At 38.4% G+C, this 20493-nt stretch overlaps 1 protein-coding gene across 1 annotated transcript in view; it reads left to right on the top strand.

Annotated features, from left to right (window-relative positions):
* IQUB (IQ motif and ubiquitin domain containing) overlaps positions 1-20493 on the top strand; it is a 73879-nt gene that overhangs the window by 41040 nt on the left and 12346 nt on the right. The window contains exon 6 of the mRNA XM_058022553.1: positions 1026-1111. Within this exon, the coding sequence (XP_057878536.1) occupies positions 1026-1111 (86 nt within the window). The remainder of the gene's footprint in view (positions 1-1025; positions 1112-20493) is intronic.

The following is a 20493-nucleotide window of genomic DNA, read 5'->3' as shown; positions in this document are numbered from 1 at the left end:
TCCTAATTTCAGCAAATGCAAATAAAACACAATTCCTCTAAAGTATAACCTGAAAATCGGAGAAGTTTGTATATCCAGGTTACAAAATCTCCATCCACCAGACTGGTACATGAAGGAGAAGTGGGAAGGCACTGAACAGTAAATGTGAGTCTGCTTGCTTGCTTCTCAAGCAGTCCCAATAACAACACTAATAATGGCTCATGAGTCACAACTATTGTGCTCCTTATAAGCAGATGTTCATGTTTCTGCACAAATATTGAAAACATCTATCAGTTGAAAGCATTTATTGCAACTGCCTGTGGTTTCAGAACTAGAAGAGGGTCTTTTGTAGAGGCATATTTGGACCTTTTTGAAAGGCCCTCTCTTCCTTATTTGCTTCTTCTTCCTTTTTCAGAAATACTCCACCATATTTCTCCTTTGGCCCCAGTGTAATTGGGGAAATTTTTCTGTGTCCTGTTGGGGGTGCAGAAGCAGGCTTTAAATCCACAGAAGGGAAAAGAATTATTGCTACCAGTATTATACATGTCATACCCCGCACCAAACACCATGTTTTGAGTGTTGTTTCGCAGTGGTAGTTATGTGTATTCTGTAATTCACAGAACAATACTGCTTACATTTTATTATTTATTTATGAACTGATCACTTGACTAATAGTATATGCATCCTGCATGTACTCTCTTAAAGAAAGAAAAGAAACCTCTGAAGTGATTTCTCGTGCTCATGCTTTTAATTGCCCAAAGTTCAAACTTTTGGGTATATTTTCTGTGGTTTTACTTTTCTATTTCAAAATCACCCCTTTTTCTGAACAGTTGTATTTTCTTTTTAAATCATCTCACTGAAATTGTGCATTTTTCAAGACACTGAGAGTGTCTTATCCCATTTGTACCTAGATACAATGAGCACTTAATTTGCTTAAGCAAACTGAATATGCTTAAACATCTAGCTCATTACTTCTCCAACTGCTGTAGGATTTTGGCTTTCTCAGTTTACTGAGATTGTTGAATTATACATGTTTCTGTTTACAGACAAAATAATTGGAAGAGTGACCATGGATCTGCAGGAACGAGGGATTCATTTTTCAGTCATTTATACTGCAGTGAGATCTTCAAGGGTGAGTAACTGTCAAAAATCTACAACTGTCAGATTTTTATCATCCAATAGCTTAATGTTACAGGAGAAGTCTGTAGATGATTTTCAAGATTATACAGACAAGCAATCTATATTATATGAGGTTTTGACCAGAAATGATTGCATGAATTTTCATATATGATAGCTATATCACGTAACTATTGAAGTTTTACTGTTCTAGGAGACTATAAATTTGCCTTTGTCCATAGAACTTAATAGTGTTTTTAAGAACTGTGAGTTAATTTTTTTTTCAGTGTAACTCTAGTGGTTTTGTAGTGAGTTCTACATGGAATGTTATCAAACTTCCTAGTGTGGCTGGTTAGTATAGACAGTGCTATTAATTAACTGAAGGTTACTAAAGTATCCATTTTAAAATTAATTGGTTTAATTTCTTTTAAGCAATACTTGGTATTTACAACTGCAAGGTTAAGTTTTCACCCTTTCTGATAGTCAGAATATAATTTGTAGATCACATGATATCACATTAAGTAACAATGCAGGATAGTTATTTATGCAGAGTTATCTTTTTATATGCAGACATGTTGCAATAAAAAAATAATAAATTTTTAATTTAAATGTGAATAAATAGAAGACAGTCTTGCCTTGAGGAAAAAAAAAAGAATTCCCATTAAAAAGAGAAACATCTGAAGGATGGGCTGAATCCTAAAAAATGCAATTTTGAAAGAAACATGTCTGTCTGATTCAGAAGTAACACAATCTGAGCTCCTAATATGATAATGGGCTCATAGAATCATTAAGATTGGAAAACACCTCCAAGATCATTGAATCCAGCCTTTGACTGATCACCATCATGTCAACTAAAGCAGAGCACTAAGTGCCACATCCAGTAATTTCTTGAGCTCCTCCAGGGATGGTGGCTCCACCACCTTCCTGAACAATCTGTTCCAATGCTTGATTCAGCCCATTCAGGGAGGAAATTCATCCTGATGTCCCACCTGAACCTCCCCTGGTGCAGCTTGAGGCCATTTCCTCTTGTCCTCTTGCTGGCTGGCTGGAAGAAGAGGCTGACCCCACCTGACCACAACCTCCTTTCAGGCACTTGGAAAACGATGAGGTCCCCTGAGCCTCCTCCTGTCCTGGCTGAGCACCCCAGTTCCCTCAGCCCCTCCTCATGTGGCTTGCTCCCTAGACCCTTCCCCAGCTCCATTGCCCTCTCTGGACACACTCCAGCCCCTCAATGTCTGTATTTTTGTTGTGAGGGGCCCAGAGCTGGACACAGCCCTTGAGGTGTGACCCAACCCGTGCTGAGAACAGGAGAACAATCCCTGCCCTGGTCCTGCTGGCCCCATCATGGCTGATCCAGGCCAGTTTGGCAATGGCCTCACCAGTGCTGAGTACAGGAGAACATCCCTGCCCTGGCCCTTCTTGGACACCCAGGCACACCCTGGATGGTGTTCAGCTGCTGTCAACCAACACAGCCAGGTCCTTTGTACTCACACAGACCCGTGAGTGTCCAGGTGGCACAGTGGGTCTCTGCTGCTTCCTCTTGGATTGCAGGGCTCCTGTTCTGCTCCCAGACCTTGTCTAACAGCTCAGCATGCTGCCCTGAGGATAGCCAGTCCTGCTGTTAAAGACTGAGGCCAAGAAAGTACAAGTACCTCAGCCTTTTCCTGGTACTTGGTTACAATGTTCCCCCCTTCCCCGCATCCAAGGATAGAGAATTTACTTAGCTCTCCTTTTGTCGTTAATTTATTTATAAAAACACTTTTTATTATCTCTCACAGCAGCTGCCAGATTGAGCTCTAGCTGAGTTTTCAACTTTCTAATTTTCTCTCTACATGGCCTAACAACACCCTTCTACTCTCCCTGAGTTGTCTGCCCCTTCTTGGAAAGGTCATCAACTCCTTTTTTTTTTTTTTTTCCCTCTGATTTCCAGTGAGAGCTCCCTGTTCAGCCAGGCAGGTCTTCTTCCTGCATGGGCTCCTCTTCTGGCACATGGGGATGGCCTGCTTCTGTGCTTTTAAGATTTCTTTCTTAAAGTGCGTCTAGCTGTCCTGCACTCCTTTGTTATTAAGGACTGTCCAAGGCAGAGGTTTTGTTGACCCCCTTCCTCACTTCACCAAGAATTGTGAACTCTCTCATTTTGGGGTCGCTATGCCCAAGGCAGCCTCCAAGCGCCACATATCCCACCAGCCCTTCTCTGTTCATAACCAGCTGGTCCAGCAGGGCACTGTCCCTGGTGTCCCTGGTAGGCTCACTCACCAGATGGGTCAGGAATTTATCTTCCTCACGCTCCAGGAGCCTCCAAGACTGCTTCTTTACAGTGTTGAATTTCCAGCAGACATCTGGCAAGTTTAAGTCTCCCACAAGAACAAGGGCTAATGATCATGAAACATCAGCCAGTTGCTTATAGAATATTTCACCTGTCTTTCCTTGGTTTAGGCAACATGGAAGACATTTGTGTGCTTGTCTAGATCTAGCATGAGAAATGCCAGCAGGATCTTGAGAGGCTGGAAGGTTTTCAGGAGGTAGCACAATAAAAAATGCACTTCTATTCTTATTACTAGAATAAAACCTAGAAAACCTGTGTTCAGTGGGTGCAGAGGGAAGTCCCTTTATCTTATCCAAGAGAAGAGTAAGAGGCCACTTAAATGGACTTCATAAATGTTCTTTAAGTGGATAAGCCCCTCAAAGGTGTCCTGTGTTCATTTGAAAATAGTATGGGGTTTTGCATGGAAGCAGGATCTTAAACCTCTGACTAATCCAACAAGGTGATCACAATAGTCCAGGCTCTGAGGCAAAGACAAATTCTACTAAAGAAAAACAGGAACTTTCTTCAAAAATTCACCCTGGAAAATTAACTTCCAGAGACTGGATTTTGGAGATCAAACTTAGAAAAAAACCCAGTAGCATGAGGAAGCAAGCTCACATTGCTATTCTGTGTACTGTGTGGTTTTTGTGGCAAAGGAGAGAATATTAGGCCAGAACTTGTGATCTGCCTTTTCTTCTATTTCTTTTTTTGACAAAGACCTAAAATAAAACTAAAATTTATTTTGTTATTGTGGGTCTTTATGGTTTGAAATCAAAGGCACATGGGCATTCTTAGCTGAAAATTGCATTAGAACAATTGAAATGAAAAATATTTTTAATTAATGAAAAATTGGAATTAAGAGAACATTTTCAATTTTAAAAATGTTTTAAATGTATGCATATTTCAACAGGCTTTCCAAATTAAAGTAACTAAGTTTGAGCAGCTGAAGCAATTTTAAATAATTAAAACAACGTATTTTAAGATGTTCTACATTTTTAAAATAAAAGCAATTTAAACTTTTCTAAATTGTATAAATTTAATACTTTATAAAAGCATTTGAACCGTTTTTTGGCCCCTCACAATAACTTCATTTCAGTGCATTCAGGTTTATCAGCTTCTGCACAGATCTAGAAAAGCCAAAGCAGAATGTACTTTTGAGGGTTCATCACTCTGTGTATTTTCATATAACCTCTCTTTGGTATGTATTGCATATCTTTGGCTGTGCCTGAACTGCAGAAGTTATGAACTGTTTGGTAACTGTAAATACAAATACTAACTCCCTTTGCTAAAACTATAAAGACTATATTGCATGGTCTAGAAGTTACGGGATCACTCTCCAGTGATAGACAAGATCAATATATATAAGAAGTAAAAAATTAATATATATAAGAAGTTTAATAACAATGAGAGTGATTTTCAAATGCACTATGAATGCTGTATAGCTATCATTCACTATGAAGGATTTTGCATTCACTCGTGGCCTTATTTTCAGTGATGAAGGAAATTAGCTTTAGGTATTACACTTAAAAAAAAAACAAACAACTAATCTCCTTCTAGTTAGGTAAATTAATTTTTTACAATAAAGCTCCCAAAAATGATGGTTTTGGGATGCTTATCTTCTAAAAACTCTACCTCCTTGCTCTTGGGCTGTTTATGGCTTAATAACACCACTGTTGTATTCATTTGTTCTTCCACTCCCTCAAGCAGAAAAAAATAGATGTGAGAAATTAATATATTAGAAAAGGTTCCAGACTGGTATTGGCTTTACAGAAAGTGAATTAATGAGCAGAGCTCACCTATGGTTGAGCATCTTTTCTGATTTGATGAGCAAGAGCTATTTGGTTTAGTCAGTGCAGACACAGATGCCTTCAGGCTATTATAATTATCAGTTCATTACCCTAGTGCAGGATGGAGATTTGCTCAGAGTGGTTCTTGTTCTGTTCCAGTTTCAGCATGATTGGAGGGCTAGAGCACCTCTTCTACGAGGAAAGGCTAAGGGAATCAGGATTGCTCAGCCTGGGGAAGAGGGAGCTTCAAGGTGAACTAATTGCTGGCCTCCCAGTACCTGAAGGGAACCCACAGGAAAGCTGGAGAGGCTTTCTTACAAGAGGGTGTAGTTATAGGAAAAAGGGGAATGCTTTCAAGCTGAAAGAGAGTAGGTTTAGATTTGATATAAGTAAGAAATTCTTTACTGTGAGGGTTGTGAGGCCCTGAAACTGGCCAATGCCCCATCCCTGGAAGTGTTCAAGGCCAGGCTGGATGAGACTCTTAGCAACCTGCTCTAGAGGAAGGTGTCCCTGCAAGGGGCTTGGAACTAGATGATCTTCAGTGTGCCTTTTAATTCAAGGCATTCTATGATTCTGTGATTTGAAGCTCAAAGACAGAATTAAGACTCTGAAAGAGGCACCACTTGGTGACCTATTTGAAATGGTTTCACTAACCAGTTGATGATTCCCCCACCATCTCATAAAGGAGCTGCCTTCCTCCAACAAGGCAACTGCTGAGTCTTGTGGCTCATGTTTGGAAATGCTTTGCCTTGTAGGTCTGGCTGAGTTGGGATGAGTTGGGATCTCTCTGCCTGAGTGATTTGTATCAGCTAATTCTGGGCAAGTGAGGTCTATATGTCTATATCTGAAGTCATCCACCAGGGTTCTCTTTGCAATCAAGGGGTTTTAGGTTACGATCCTTCTGACTTGTAGGAGATCGCTGCAGGATGAGATGAAACTCACCCTTAAAGGCAGTCATCATGCTTGGGTCAGATCTTGACATGTACATGTAGTCAGACAACGCTCACTCAATATTTCTCATATGTTTTTCCATTAAAAACCAGAAACTTATCTCCAGATATGAGGAGTGTCTGGCCAAGACTTTACTTCCCTTTGAAAATCATTTGATATCTTATTTTTCTTCATGAGAACCAAAGTCCTCTGCAGCCCTTTTTCTACTCTTTCATCAAGAGTTCTCATGCATATATCAATTTCTGTGTTCTTGAGGAGTTTGATCATGGTCACCTCTCTACTCTGCTTTCTTCTGGTTAGCTTTTTGGCTTATGGTTGTAATACATAATTTTACCGTGCTGTTGTAATTGGAGAAGTTAAAAAGGACGCAATTATTTAAAGACAGATATGCTTCAAATCGTAAATCTTAACAAGTTCCCCATCTTTCTGATACTCATAGGTGTCCCTGTAACATTTTTCTAGTTTTCTTCTGAAACTGCAAGACAGATTTATAGTTGTTATCCTTTCTCAGTGAGATTGAGTGCTGAGGGACCACATACTGCTAAAAGGAGATTTATGGCTACCTTCCAGCTGATACGCATTTTGTTGACTCCACTTTTTACAGATGCATTGTGAAATGCTGTTTAAATTTTCTGTACTGCCTCCACATTTCAGAGTGCTTCAGTTACTATCAGCTTTGGACTCCATTCTACAAGCTGTCTGCTGTAGTTGGTGTTTCTGTGTGTTGAATCTTTGATGCCACTCAGAGCCAAGCAAGAGTTACAGAAACTTTTTACAGTCAGAAGTAACATTGGAATCTGTCACACAAGTGGTTACTTTTGACATTTAAAAAGTGTCTCTTGGAGATGTCTTCAGGTGCTATTGTTGTGCACTGCAGCTGAAAGAAATAAGAAAAGTTTTCATCTGCTTTGACAAGTGCTTGTGGTTATGTTTTCTCTGTTTCTGCCTTCCATCTAACATTTTAAAATGCATCATATTTTGCTCTGCTGCATCTTCCACTTACATCCAGCTCCCCTTGTTTTGTTGACTATTCAGTTTACCACTCCGAGGAGACTAAATGCTACCACAGCCACCCCACTGGCTTCACAGCTTCTGGCTAATGGAGTGCTTTTGACCATTTAGTATACTCAAACTTTACATAACATGAGCTTTTCATGAATAAACATTAGGAAAATGCTTATAATGCCATTTGAGAAGCTGGGGTGTAGATTAAATATCCTTACATATCCTTGAATACAGGAATTGCCTTATTCGTTTAGTCTTCTATTTTTACATTTGAAGGAGCAGCTGTAGTTTGGCACAGTATAATAAAGCATTGGTGTTTCCAGCCTAAAAGAAGAAAAAAAAAAAGGAATTCCATATCCTTTGGTCTTCTCCTCTGCCCACTTAATGAATGCTATTATAATAAAACAAACTTGTAGATGAAGAATATATATTTGATTATTTTCTAGAAAACTCAGTTTTGAGAATTTTTTTCTGACAGAGGTAGAGTATTTTTAAATAACTACAAAAGAACTGCTTGAAGCAGGTTGAAGCCAGTTAGTTGTTATTCTAGATGAACAAACCAAAATTTAGCCAAATTAGTTTCAAAACTGAGTGATGAAAATGTGAGAGATTCTTGTTAGCAATTCTGTATGATTCATTCAATGTGTTAGTGGGGAATTCAGAGATGTAACTACTGTTTTGCCTTTAACTCTAGACTTTGCACCAGAGCAAGTTGATTCACTTACTTAAACATTTTTACAACTTTAGCTTACATTATTATACATACATACATATATATATATATATATATATATATATATATATATATATATATATGTTTATGCATTTCACTGCTCAATGAATGGTAGCATTGAGCTAAAATATCATTGTTATCTGATCAGAACAGCTTTGTTATTTCCAGGTGCTAGGTTTTTAAGGCATAGATGAACCCATAGATGTACAGATGTTCCAAAAGATCAAATCAGAAAGTTGTATTTATTTTGCTTTTAAAACTAAGGACTAAGAAAACTGGGGTGGAGGAGGTAGGGAGGGAGAAGGACACAGGTAAGGATGAATTGTGTCTTAGGAATAAAATTTACCATAAATTGGTAAAATGCAGGCATAAAAGTAGCAATGAGTATTCTAAAAGATACAGTCATATATAAGCAGAAGTCATAAATGTAATAATGCAGAATGAAATAAAGTTATAAGGGTAAAATAGGGTAGATTAAATAGAATGTGTAACTGTAAACAGGCATATTTATATGACATGTTGGTAGGCATACTAAACACATTCTGGAAGGAAAATGCCTAGGTAAAAAAAGTAGTGGACTGACAGAATAGAGCTGTAAAGGACTGATGCTGTGTCTTAAAAGTAATTTTGGATTCCAGGGGACAAAGATAAATATTCTGAGAATCCTGGAGACCTGGTCTAAGAACAGTCTTTGAAGACTGAGGTTGAATGCAATATCCAAGTGATATCACTTAAACCTAAACATTAAAAATAAACCATCTATCTGTGATTTGATAAATTGCCCAGTCATCTCCACTGATTATGTTGATTGACACTGCTTATATCTGGAATACAAACTGCTTCAACACAACATATTAAAAGGTCAAATAATTTGTCAACAAAGCATTTTTCCCTCCCTACATGGGAGGGGAGTTAGGGGAAAAATGCTTTGTTGGCATATTATTTGACCTTTTAATATGTCATAATCAACAGACTGAAAGAGGTGAGGCTATTAAAAGTAATAGTCACACTTCAAGAAGTATAGTCCTGTATGATACAGAAAACTAAAAGAAATATAAATTCCTGCAAATTTAGTGCAACATATATAGCAGACATAAAGAGATTCAGAGGAATAATGTGCACAAGACCCAAAAGCTATTCATAAAAACACATTAGATAGGAATTCTTTCAGAGAGTAATGTGTCTAATAAAAAAGAGGAGTGCAGGAAAATGAGCAACAATGCAAAGCCAAACGGCCTTTGTGTTGATCATTGCTGTGGTAGAACATAAAGAAGTTCTCATTTCAAACACTCTTTCAATAGTCACTGAGCCTCCATTAGCAATAGAAGAGATTTCAGAATAAATAAACAAAAATAATTGTGTCGTATCATCAAGGTTATATATTATTCACCTAAGTTTAAACTAAAATAAGAAACTGCCAAACTGTCATTATGATTTCTAATTTACAATTTTTGAATTACAATTTTTATAATGTACATAAAAACTAAAAAATCATTTAGCCTTCATCGCAAGTGTTACATGGTGCTTGAAAAGAGGTTCCATATGTCTGGACAAATACTTCCAGGAAACTTACCTTCCATACTGACAATAAATGGTTGAAACTATAGTCATAAATATGTGGATCTATGAAGAAGATACAATGTGGTTTCAGTATTCTCTAAGAGGCATAGGATGTGCAAGTAAAAGTGACTGTGTTGCTAAAGTAAAAAGGGTAAAAAAGTAAAATCCTTAGAGATTAGCAGAAGTAAAATCTTTAAAGGTAGGCAACAAAGGATAAAAAGAAAGGATTCATGTTCTCAGTGGGGAGTATTTGCCAGTGGAACTCCGTGGGGATTGATGTTGATGCCTATGCCGTTCAGCAGAGTCATTAGTATGGAAAGGGGACTGAAATTCAAAGTGCCAAAGTTTGCTGATGTACTGACAGGTTGGAGAAACCACTCACAGCGCTGCATTACTGAGTGATGAAAAGACAGATACAATCCAGCCTGAAGAAAAGTAACATGTAGGAAAACCTTAAATATGCATATTGCACTGTAGTGAGTGGCTGCTATTTCTCAGAAGAGGAATTGCAGTACAGCCGTGGGTAGATCTCTTGGAACATCCCAGCAGTCAGCAGTAGGATGAATAGCAAGCAGAGTGTTGGAAAGGAGGAAGGCAAGGCAGCATCAGTTCACTAAGCCCTTACTGAGTACAAGTCTGTCAGTGGAATAGTGCATGTGGCTCTGGCCACCCCATCTCCAAAGGGTACAGTGAAACTACAAGATTAAAATATTTCAGCTAGGAAAAGTGAGGGCAAGTCAAGAGGGAAATAATAAATAAAACTGCCAATTGCGTAGACAGGTTGAACAGGAAATATTACTCACCTCAGAAAAATAATCATGACAATCACCACTCAGACAGTAACATGGAATTCAGGGCCACCAAAGACCTTTAAAGAAAAAAAGTGAACTATTTTTGGATGACAAAAGCACACAGACTTCAGTGATTACATAAACTAATGGAAGAAAGATAGGAAGGATGGTTGCAAAGAGGTCATATTTACATGTGTTCATTTACATGTAATCTTCAGCCCTGAAGGTTTCTAACCCAAAGATTACAGAACTCAGAGAGGGCATCCTAGGACAAGTATTGTTTGTATTTACCCTTTCCTTATCTCAGCTGCCAGTTACTATCAGGAGCTCTGGCTGTGAGCTAGGTGGACCTTTGCCCTCACACAGTTTAGCTGGTCTCATGTCTTGGCAGTGGAAGCTTGGGATATTGACATAGCATTTCTCTGGAACAGGAGTGTGAAAAGTAATATGTAACTTATTTAACTAAAGGCCAAGAGCCAGAAGAGGCAGCCAGCAAAAAAGCAAAGCTCCACTATAAGAAGCTCTCGGACTTTCTTCCTCATGCTCGCCTATTAGGTTGTTGTAGAACTGGCACTTCTGGAAATGAAAATAATTGCCACATCATAAAAAAAAAAGCCTACTGCATGTAAATCATTGTTCTGCTATCAACCAGGAAACCCATAATGAAAAGTGACTGTGTCAGATGAAAATTGGGTAGGTGGCAGCTCAAGCTTGGTGCAGTCTTCAGATCAGTGAAACAGGCTGGATTCTCAAGATCCTTGTGATTAAGCATCTGCAAATTGCCTCTGGGAGCTCTGAATCTTTTTCCTGTTCATTGCTGTTGGTGAGCACAGAGACTTGTGTCTTCAATGCCTTCTCCTGACGCCAAAGCCCGTTGGCATGATCTTTTTCACAGGGAGATACACATTCCCATTTTAGGGAAGCACAGGGTTAGAAGTGGGAAACTATTATGTCTACCCAGAGGATGACTGCGTATGTGAATGCCCCCAGGAGATACCTGGGGCTGAAAAGCCAGGAGCTGGGAGATGTGTGGCTGTATGGTTGGGTGGCCTCTGCATGTGATCAGAGCAAGCCTTACCCTGAATATCTACCTGCAGTATTTCTTGTCTTCCTTCCCTCCTTAGGAAATTAAACTAAAGCTTGTAAAAGAAGAAGCTGGTGCAATCACAGGGATACCCCATGCACTGAAAATACCATTTGTATCCTGTATCATTTGTTTTGTACTGCAGCCTCTGTTGTCTATGCTAGAGAAAAAGCTGTTAGAGAAACAGACACATTTTACTATCAAGGACATAAGAATTTGCTCTTAATCAGTAAAATGCAGATCACATATTCTGGGAAATGTGAGATCTGATGGCAGAATAACAAAGCCCTAAGTTTTAATGCATCCAGTCTGTAATACAGTTAGGACTAGTTAGAAGAAACCTGGATTATTTAATTTTAGTTTAAAGTGAAATTTCTTATCCTTTCTTTTCACTTTATAAAAATTTCTGAAAAGAAAATCCGTATGTAGTGCCACAGAAAGTTTTGATTTTGGAAGTCAGTTTTGTAGTAGGAAGACATTTTGTTGTGAACTTCTAGATCTGCTATATTTTTGCATGTAGCAGCTGTGTTTTTCTCTAATTTTGAACTCTTACCCTGAATGTGATTCCCTGAAGTATTAGACTGTTCAAAGCCATCAACTAATGATTTTCTGCCATTTGGAAAGGTAAAGAGGGGCCATCATTATTCATACATAGTCACTGTGTATACAAAAAAATAGAATCATTAAGGTTGGAAAAGACCTCTAAGATCACTGAGTCCAACTATGCAGCCATTTAAACTCCTAAGTGCAGCATGCATGCCTCTGAAGTTAGGATAAAGAATGATAATTTCTAAATTGAATTTTCAAACATATTTATGATTTTAGCAGAGGAATATATCTTTCCTTTAGGGATGCGTATTGAAATGTTCTCTCTAAGAGTTACTTCCATTAAAGTTTAAGTAACTTTAAAAGGTTACTTTCATTAAATAATGAAAGACTTTCCCATAAAAATCTCGAACCTGGAATTGTATGCAAGTATCTTTTCATAGTTTGTACATTAGAGCACTAAGCATACAAAGCAAAGGAATAGCCAGGGTGCTAATAAAAGGTTAACAGAATGTTAATGCAGTATTTTGGTATTGAAACACAGAGCTTATTTCTTTCTGAGGACTCTATAACCCATTCCTGCTAGATGACAACTTTGAATTGAAACTGATTTCAGTCTACTACTAATACATTATATATTTCTTTTTAGAAAGCTGTCTAACTAGAAAATAGACTGATGGAAGAAAGTTGTGGTACTAACATCCTTTAAGGAAATAGTCCTGTATGGTCAGACCCCTGTAGAGTCACCTGTGCCAGCAGAGCTGGAGGCAGTGCTGGGAGAGCTCTGGCACTTGCCAGTGTCCCCCAGGCTGTTTGCTGGGGATGCTGGAAGGGAAGAGGCAAGTTTGCCCTGCGTGAGGTTAAGTCATTGTTTCTTCTGGGACCCCAGCTAGTGTCACAGCTCTGTTCTGTCCCATGTAGGCCTGCAGCTCCCTCCAGCCTTGCACAGGAGTTTCTGCTATTGAGTTGCTGTGTTACATATTCATTAGTGTCACTGATAGACCAGAAAAAAGGCAAGAAACTAATCCCTTTCCTGACAAAATGTCACAGACATATTTTTTAATTTGTTGATGGAAGAATTACTTTGAAAGCTGTACATAAAGTGATGCCTGACATAAAATTTGGTATTACATGGCATATTTTGTTCTTGTTCTGTCTTTTCTGTTTTATGAAAACCTCAATGTTTACAATTTTATTGAAACACTGCAACTATTATTCTGTGATGTGATTTTTTATTTAGACTAAGTGATTGAGTGATTTCATAGATTGATATTTAATGAATCAGAAGAAGCATATTCTACTTTTTAGTACACTACAGTATGAAGGCTAAACCTCAGTTATTTTAACAGCTAGATTTCTCTTCTTCTGGGACTTTCAGGCAAATCATTTGGAATCAGCCAAATCACTTGGAAAATTCTGCAACAGAACAGAGCGTTTCTTGCCTTATGTTGAGCAGAATTATTGGAAGGTCAATGTCAGATTCTGCTGTGCTTTATTGCTGTTAAAAACTCCTTCCTTCTCCCCAGTAGGGGAATTTTTAGGTTCGTTTCCTTATGAACCTAAAAATATTCCTTGCTCCTGATCCTCAGTTCTCAGGATCTGAACTTCCAGCAGGAGTTACTGACTGTAGTTGAACCAAATCCCCAGCCAGGCTTGCCATTACCTGGCATTGAATCCTGGATATGATGTAAGAGCAGCAATAGGCATCAAGCTGCTAAAGCAATCCCACAAGAATGGTGGAAGGAAGTTGGTGTTCATTTTCTAATAAATCTCACCTTATAAATTTCCATTTTCCAAAGTTTCATATCAAAGCATCCTGACAAGGATCCATAAGTAGCAGACACAGAGGTGGTAGTTCCACCAAACTACTGGGAAAGATTTCATTATTTGGTCTCATTTTGGTTTATTTGGTGGGCTAGAGACTGGTGGGAGATAAAGGAAATTATGAAATTGTGGTTGATCACATTGGCTGGAATATTTAACTAGGTTTTGGTGGAAACACGTCTGTTTTGAGAAAAAAATTGGAAGAGGAAGAAAGGTTTGTCAAGAGAAAAGCATGGAAATCTTAAAAATCCCATGGATATTATTTCTAAGATTAATTTTGCCTAGACTTTCTGATGTGGATTTCATTTATATATATACACCTTCTAGCTTCCATATCCTACTGTCAGAAGAATTATATGCATATTAAGTGCAAGAAAGCAGAGCAGAAATTAAAAACCTTTCAATAGATTTTCTTTAGAAAATGCTTGTTTTAACTTCCCTGTCAAAAGATCCAATTTGCTAGATTTATTGGCCAGTTTTTCAGATTAGTCCTCCAAAGTCCTGCAGGATCCAAATATTAAGTAGAGAAAGGGAAAATTTTAAGGGTCTTCAGATTTTTAATTTCCCTGTGACTAGCCTACATCTGGGACAAACAGTGCTGGCAAGTCTCCCAGCACTGTGAGTAACACACTTTGGCTCCTGTCTGCATTTTTCAATTAAGTGACCCACCAGACCCCTGGGTAACCTCTGTCCAACTCTCACTGCATAACTGTTCCATTTTTTTTGCAGCAGACACTCCTCCATCCTTTTTCACATCTCCCATAGCAACTTGAATTTTGCATATGGACGTAAGAAAGGGGGGAAAAGCAACCAGTTGGAAGTGGGTATTCCCCTAGCAGTCTAAAAATTATGCAAAATCTGTAGCTTCTTTTATCTCTGTGGCAGAATTGCCTGAAACAGGGCCCAAAATCTAATGCTCAGCCTGGGGACATTGGCATCAGCAAATAGCTCTTGAATGATACATCTGGTAGATTCCTTTCAGGAATAATTTTGTTTTGCAAGGCAAGTTCTTAATATATTTTTTCTCTCTTTTGTACACTGCTTGCAAAATCTGATTTACTAAAAAGGGGTAAGTAAGTTCTAACACTGTTGAAGAAGACCAGTTCATTGTTTTCATTGAAGTAATTGTGTTTGGGTTAATTTAAGGTGGCGAGTGAATTAAGTGTAGTAGCTCCTTCCAGCTGCTATTCCAGCTTATGTTCTGTTTTACTTTCTAAAATCAGGATATTTTTGTAGAAAAATACTGCTCTTTCGTAGAGTAGAAGAATAAGTTTGGTATAAAAATGCATTGAAAATTGTAGCAAGAAAATAACAGGAAAGATACATTTCTTCAGAAAATGGGGACTGCATTTACAGATGTTCTTGCATGTACCATACAATATCTGATTTCAAAGCCTTTCAAGTGGAATTGAATTGAAGTTTTCACAAGTGCTGCCTGCCAACACCTTGCTCTGCTCTGGGTTCTGTTGCTCACATGGTCCCTGCTCACCCTTGTCTCTGCACAGTGTTGGTGGCACAGAGTAGTTCCATTCTCTGTAAATGACAGTCAAGAGATCTTTCATCCATCCATCCCAGTGCTTCTACAGGACAGGCCTGTGAAGAAGCAGAGCTGGCCATGAATGCGTGAGCTGATCCTGCAGATCATGTTTATGCACGGATGGATTTGTCACTGAACTGAGCAGTGTCGTAAATGCTGAGGTTTTATTGTCTCTCCTAGCAGAAGGTCTTGAGGTGCTTGCTCATGACTTGGTAATCTCCACAAGTCACAGCAGTTCTATCAATTATAAAAGAGAACATTATGTTTTACAGTGAGATCATTATCTCTTACTGTAAGACATGCATTTTGACTTTAACATTTGTGTCCCTGCCTTGTTTTTGTGAAAACTCTGAGCGATGCAGAGCGCCAGGCACAAGCTGAGTGTCACAGTTGCCAAGCCATTTGGCTTGCTGCTGGAAGGGTGCATGGTTCTAGAGGGAAGCCATCAGATACTAAAGTGAGACATGAAGGTTGGTTATATATGCAAGGCACTACAATGATCATAATCACTGTTAATAAATGAATGCACATTTCTGGGCATTCTCTTTTACCTGCTTCAGCAGAGTAATAATAGAGATGGGAAGTAGAGGTCAAGGATTCTTCTGGGAAAAATATCAATATGCTATTGAAATTTATTCTGGTGTCATTTTAAGACTTACAGTTGCAGTACAAATACATAAAATAGGATTGGAAGGGATCCTAAAGATCATCCAGTTCCAATCCCCATGCCATGAGCAGAGACACCTTCAAGTAGACCAGGTTGCTCTAAGCCCTGTTCAACCTGGCCTTAACCACTTCCAGGTCTGAGGCAGCCACAAGTCAGCCTAGAAGGGAATTAAAAAACAAAATCCCAAAATGTTAGAAATAATAAAAATGTAGACAGTTAAAACTTTCAGAAATAAAGATAATTGGTAACTCTGCTTAATGTTCTAGATTTTGACAGCTTAAAGCACTGTTATGTTACAGTCTTCCACTGACAGGTGAAAGAATGAAGTCAAATCAAATATATTTCTGTTTGCTGCATGTGTGATTTTGTAAACTTGACACCATAAAGAACATTTTTTCAGGTTTGCCAAATTCTAATGCTTGCCTTTGAAATTGCTGACCTTTAGCAGTGAGATTGCCTGCATCACAGATTCGTGATACACTATCCTTCAAGAAAATTTTGTATTAGCAGAAGTGGTTGTGATGCTATCCATCGTGAGACCATGAGGCCATATCAAATAGAAAGCATGGAGGAAAACTGATCTGTTTGTGTGGGAAGGAATATTGAAATGATAATTTCAAAAAAAGGATTTGAAATGTGCTGATGCTTGGCTGGGGTGTGATTGCTGAGCGGTTTCTGATATGCCACAGCCAAACCCCAGAAAGAAGCACGATCTGCCATTTTGCAGTACCCCTCTACTGAGCACATGGCAGCCTCCTAAGGTCATCTTTTAAAGGACATCTTGCAAAAAAATTTTTTTTTGTTGGTCCCTGTTAAAGCAAATGGAGAAAATGCAAGCATACAGTTCTTTTGGTATCCTGTGAAAAGAATTAGTTGGTACATGATATGTAGATGCAGTTCCGTCTACCAAACCCCAAATCCAGTTCAGATAAAAGGTATTTGTCTTTGTGGTGTTATTTTAGCAGTTGTAGCATGTGCCCTTCCTTCCTTGGACCTTGTGCTTCATGATTTTGGGCATCATATGTGATTCAAAAAGATTGTTTGTCCTCATTTTACAATGAATTTTGGACTTTTCTCTACATACATTCCCTAAATATTTTCAGGTTCTTTTCTTCATTTGTGCTCTGCTGTGCAATGCTAATAAGCAATATCTGGCTCTAATACTGCACTTTTTTTTTTTTTAGTAGAAGCTAGGATTCTTACGTAGTTTTGCAATACTAACAACTAGATTATTCAGGTTATGACTAAAATTGGAAAAATTGCCATTTGTCATCCAAGTCAGGTATATACAGAGAACAAACTGTAGTGCACAAAGTAGTATGGATGTATGGACTAAACTAGGATACAGCCTGAAAAGAGAAAGGGAATGGACCCTTCTGCCTGCTCCCCTCCCTCCTTGAAAATACAGAAATATCCTTTCCATGACAGCACCAATCCCACAGAGAGGATGTGGTCATAAATCTATGCCGTTAGAAATGAAAAGGAGCAGCAAGCACCAGCAGGACAGTTTTCTTATTCTTGATGTGCACACTTTAATGCAGCAATAAGAAGTAAAAAAAACCAAAAGATTGAAACAGAAGACAGAAGTGTCTGTTGAACTGATATCCAAAAATCCCATGTTGTAACCTGTGTAAAATGTCTGTTTCTGTTGTTCATTACCATTCATCAGTGCAGCAAATGAAAGTTTCATTTTCACAGTATTTTGTGTGGTTTTCATATGCGTTTACAACTGTTTGATTTATATTTGTTTTCAAGTGTAATTTCAAATGGATTAGATGGCCCCAAATCTTTTTTCTTTTCTCTAGCCACTCTGTGTTGGAAGAGCCAACAAAATTGTGGCAACAACAAAACAAGTAATTTTGGATGTATGGTCTGTTTGCTTTGAAAAAGATGTGTATGTTGGTGTATCAAAATGTTCCCAGATCTGCTTCCTTTCTTGTTTTCAAGAGAAATGATTCTGAATTGGGAGGCTTGAAAAACAGATCAAAGGGAAGAAGTCTTTCAGGCTACCTCTATTGCAGGTTCAGTTAGTAATTACAACATTCCATTGTGGTCTAGGAAAATGTAAGTTCTTTGTTTTTCTTCTGCACGTTATTTAATCAGGTCTTACTGTTGTTCACTGCATGACTGAGATCAAAAATGCCATTGATAAATTCAGAGAATAAGACAGTGATTCACACATCCCTCAGTTCAGGTTAGCTGAAGGAGAAGAGCACACTGAACGACAGAATTAAATATGGTGTAATGACTGGCAACACTTCCACGATGTATTGTTCCTAAATAATCTAATTTGATTTACAGTAACTCAGTGTGAATATAATCCATTTGTCAAGGAAGTTCCATGTAATATATAGTTTAGCATGAAATATATGACATTGGAGAATGATTTTGATTTGATAAGCTCATGTTTTTGCAGCAGCAAAAGAAAAAGAAAATGTTCCTTAAACAGAGAAACAGGGACATAGTGGGGAAGCTCTCAGCTTCCCACTGCAGTTACCTGGAAGGAGCAGCTGCTGTCCCCAGGTCTCCAGTGGGTCCCAGGCTGGGCTGTTTCAGAGATCCTCCTTCCAGCCTGAAGACTAAATTTTTAAATATCTCTCTCTGATTTCAAAGCACGCTTAATTCACAGAATATCTGAGTTGGAAGCAGATTGAGGGTTCCCATGAATGCTCATTTCCCCAAGTTTTGGTACACCATCTCATTGCTCTTCACTGGACAGCCTGGTTTTGTTCCTTCCTCCTTCCAAGCTCATTCATCAAGCCCCAGTGGCTCCTGGGCTGGAGCTCTTCCCCTCTGAGACAGGTACATTCTGTCAGGTGCCACTGGACCACGTGTTGAGTAAGTTATCCCGTGGTCAACAAATGCAAAATTTTTCCACTGACAGCAACCTTGGAGCCATGCAAGGTCGGTGTCAGTGGATCTGCCTATTCCTATCAAAACTGACCTGATGGATCTGCCTATTCCTATCAAACTAGTGAATTTCTTTGCCTCTGAAAGCCCTTCTTTCCAGGTTTGCATTCTTTTGGTTCATATGCTTTCTGAGAGAGACAAGGGAATCTGTATGTAAGAGCCTCATGGCAAAGGACTGCTCAGAGAGCAATAGAAATAAAGCTGTAGTCTTATGATTATATTTTAATAGTTTTCCTTTTAATTTAAGGTACTTCGACCTAATCCCCAAAGTTATCCCAGCCACAGTATCCAATGTAGCATTGTTTTCAGCAGGTGGTTTTTAAAGCCCTCTTTAGATGATACATGGGGCCCACATAGTAAAGTCAATAGTTAGACAGGATATAATTTAGACTTCAGCTTTTCCTCTCAATTTGAAATAAAATTATTACATTTCAGGAAAGTCTAAGGAAAGGTTTCAAGTTTTATATCAAAAGTTGAATATTTTCTTTTGTTGTACCCTCTTCTTTTAAAGAACATGGTATTCATTTAAAATAATGCTTGTTCTGATGTTTTTGAAAAGGCACTACACTGAATTAAAAAGAAATTCATAAAGTATGCATGTATGGGAGGGGAAGACTATATTCTTCACTGGAGCATTTAGTCATAGGGTTTTAATGCAATCCATTCTGCACAATTGATAGAATGAGGTACCTGCAAAGACAAGCTGTAAATAACAGATGGCCAAGAGTGTTTGCAGAGCAGCCATTCAGGTGACAAAATCTTCTGGGGCTCCTCTCCACAGGCAGGTGATAAAGTGATATTATAGTCTCTGTTTCAGACTGGAAAATGACTGACTGTCCTTAAACCTGTCATTTTACACTGGTTACAACATTGGCTGTCTTTAAACCCGTGAAAAGGAGTTCCAGCAATAGCTCCACATAATTACAGTAATCCTTGTAACCTTTGTGATGCCTTTCATTTCTTGTACCCCAAAGTTATACAAGGGTAGAGGCCACTTGTAGTGTACAAGGTTGTAAAGCTGACATGGGAATCAAAAATAGGTGGGATATTCCAGATATGAATAGAGTAAGAAGTGAGGAGAAAGATAAGAACAGAATAAATTTGTTGTGTGGTAAGGTAAGGTTGCTTTAACTGTTGATATCTGTGGGGCTGCTTTACCAAGGATGCCCTGGGCACATTTTTTATACGCATTACCAACTAAATGCAATTCCTGGAAATATCCAAAATATTCATGCAAATATCCTAAATTCCTGGAAATATCCTAAAAACAGCTGTGTCTCTTGTAGGCTGATGTTCACCACATCAGCCAAATGAGTGAAGGTCTTCTTTTTCCAGAAGCCATCAGAAGAGTCTAAAAATAAGCTTGCTGTGGCTTAGTAGACTGCTCTCATGCTTGTTAAAATGAAGACTGCAAAAATGGTTACTGTTACTTAAGGGGAGGGTGTCCCTGAACTAGCAAGTTGAAATTTTCTCATGATGTTATTGCAGAAAAAAACCCTAATTTCTTTCAATATTTTTTCTGGGAAAAAAATTCTTCTATCTGTTAGCACAAATGAATGCTACTATCTTAAGGCAACACTACCAACATTGTTTTACATTCATTTGCCCAGTATCACTGGTGCTTATTTTCACATGTGGACCTTGGGAGCCTCATTAGCCTCCACACCAGCAGTTAAATAGACAGACAGTAACAACTAT

Source organism: Melospiza georgiana, chromosome 4 (assembly GCF_028018845.1).
Source record: "Melospiza georgiana isolate bMelGeo1 chromosome 4, bMelGeo1.pri, whole genome shotgun sequence".
NCBI classification, from domain to species: Eukaryota; Metazoa; Chordata; class Aves; order Passeriformes; family Passerellidae; genus Melospiza; species Melospiza georgiana.
Note: the sequence above shows the minus strand (reverse complement) of the source record. Positions and strands in the feature narration are given on the sequence as shown.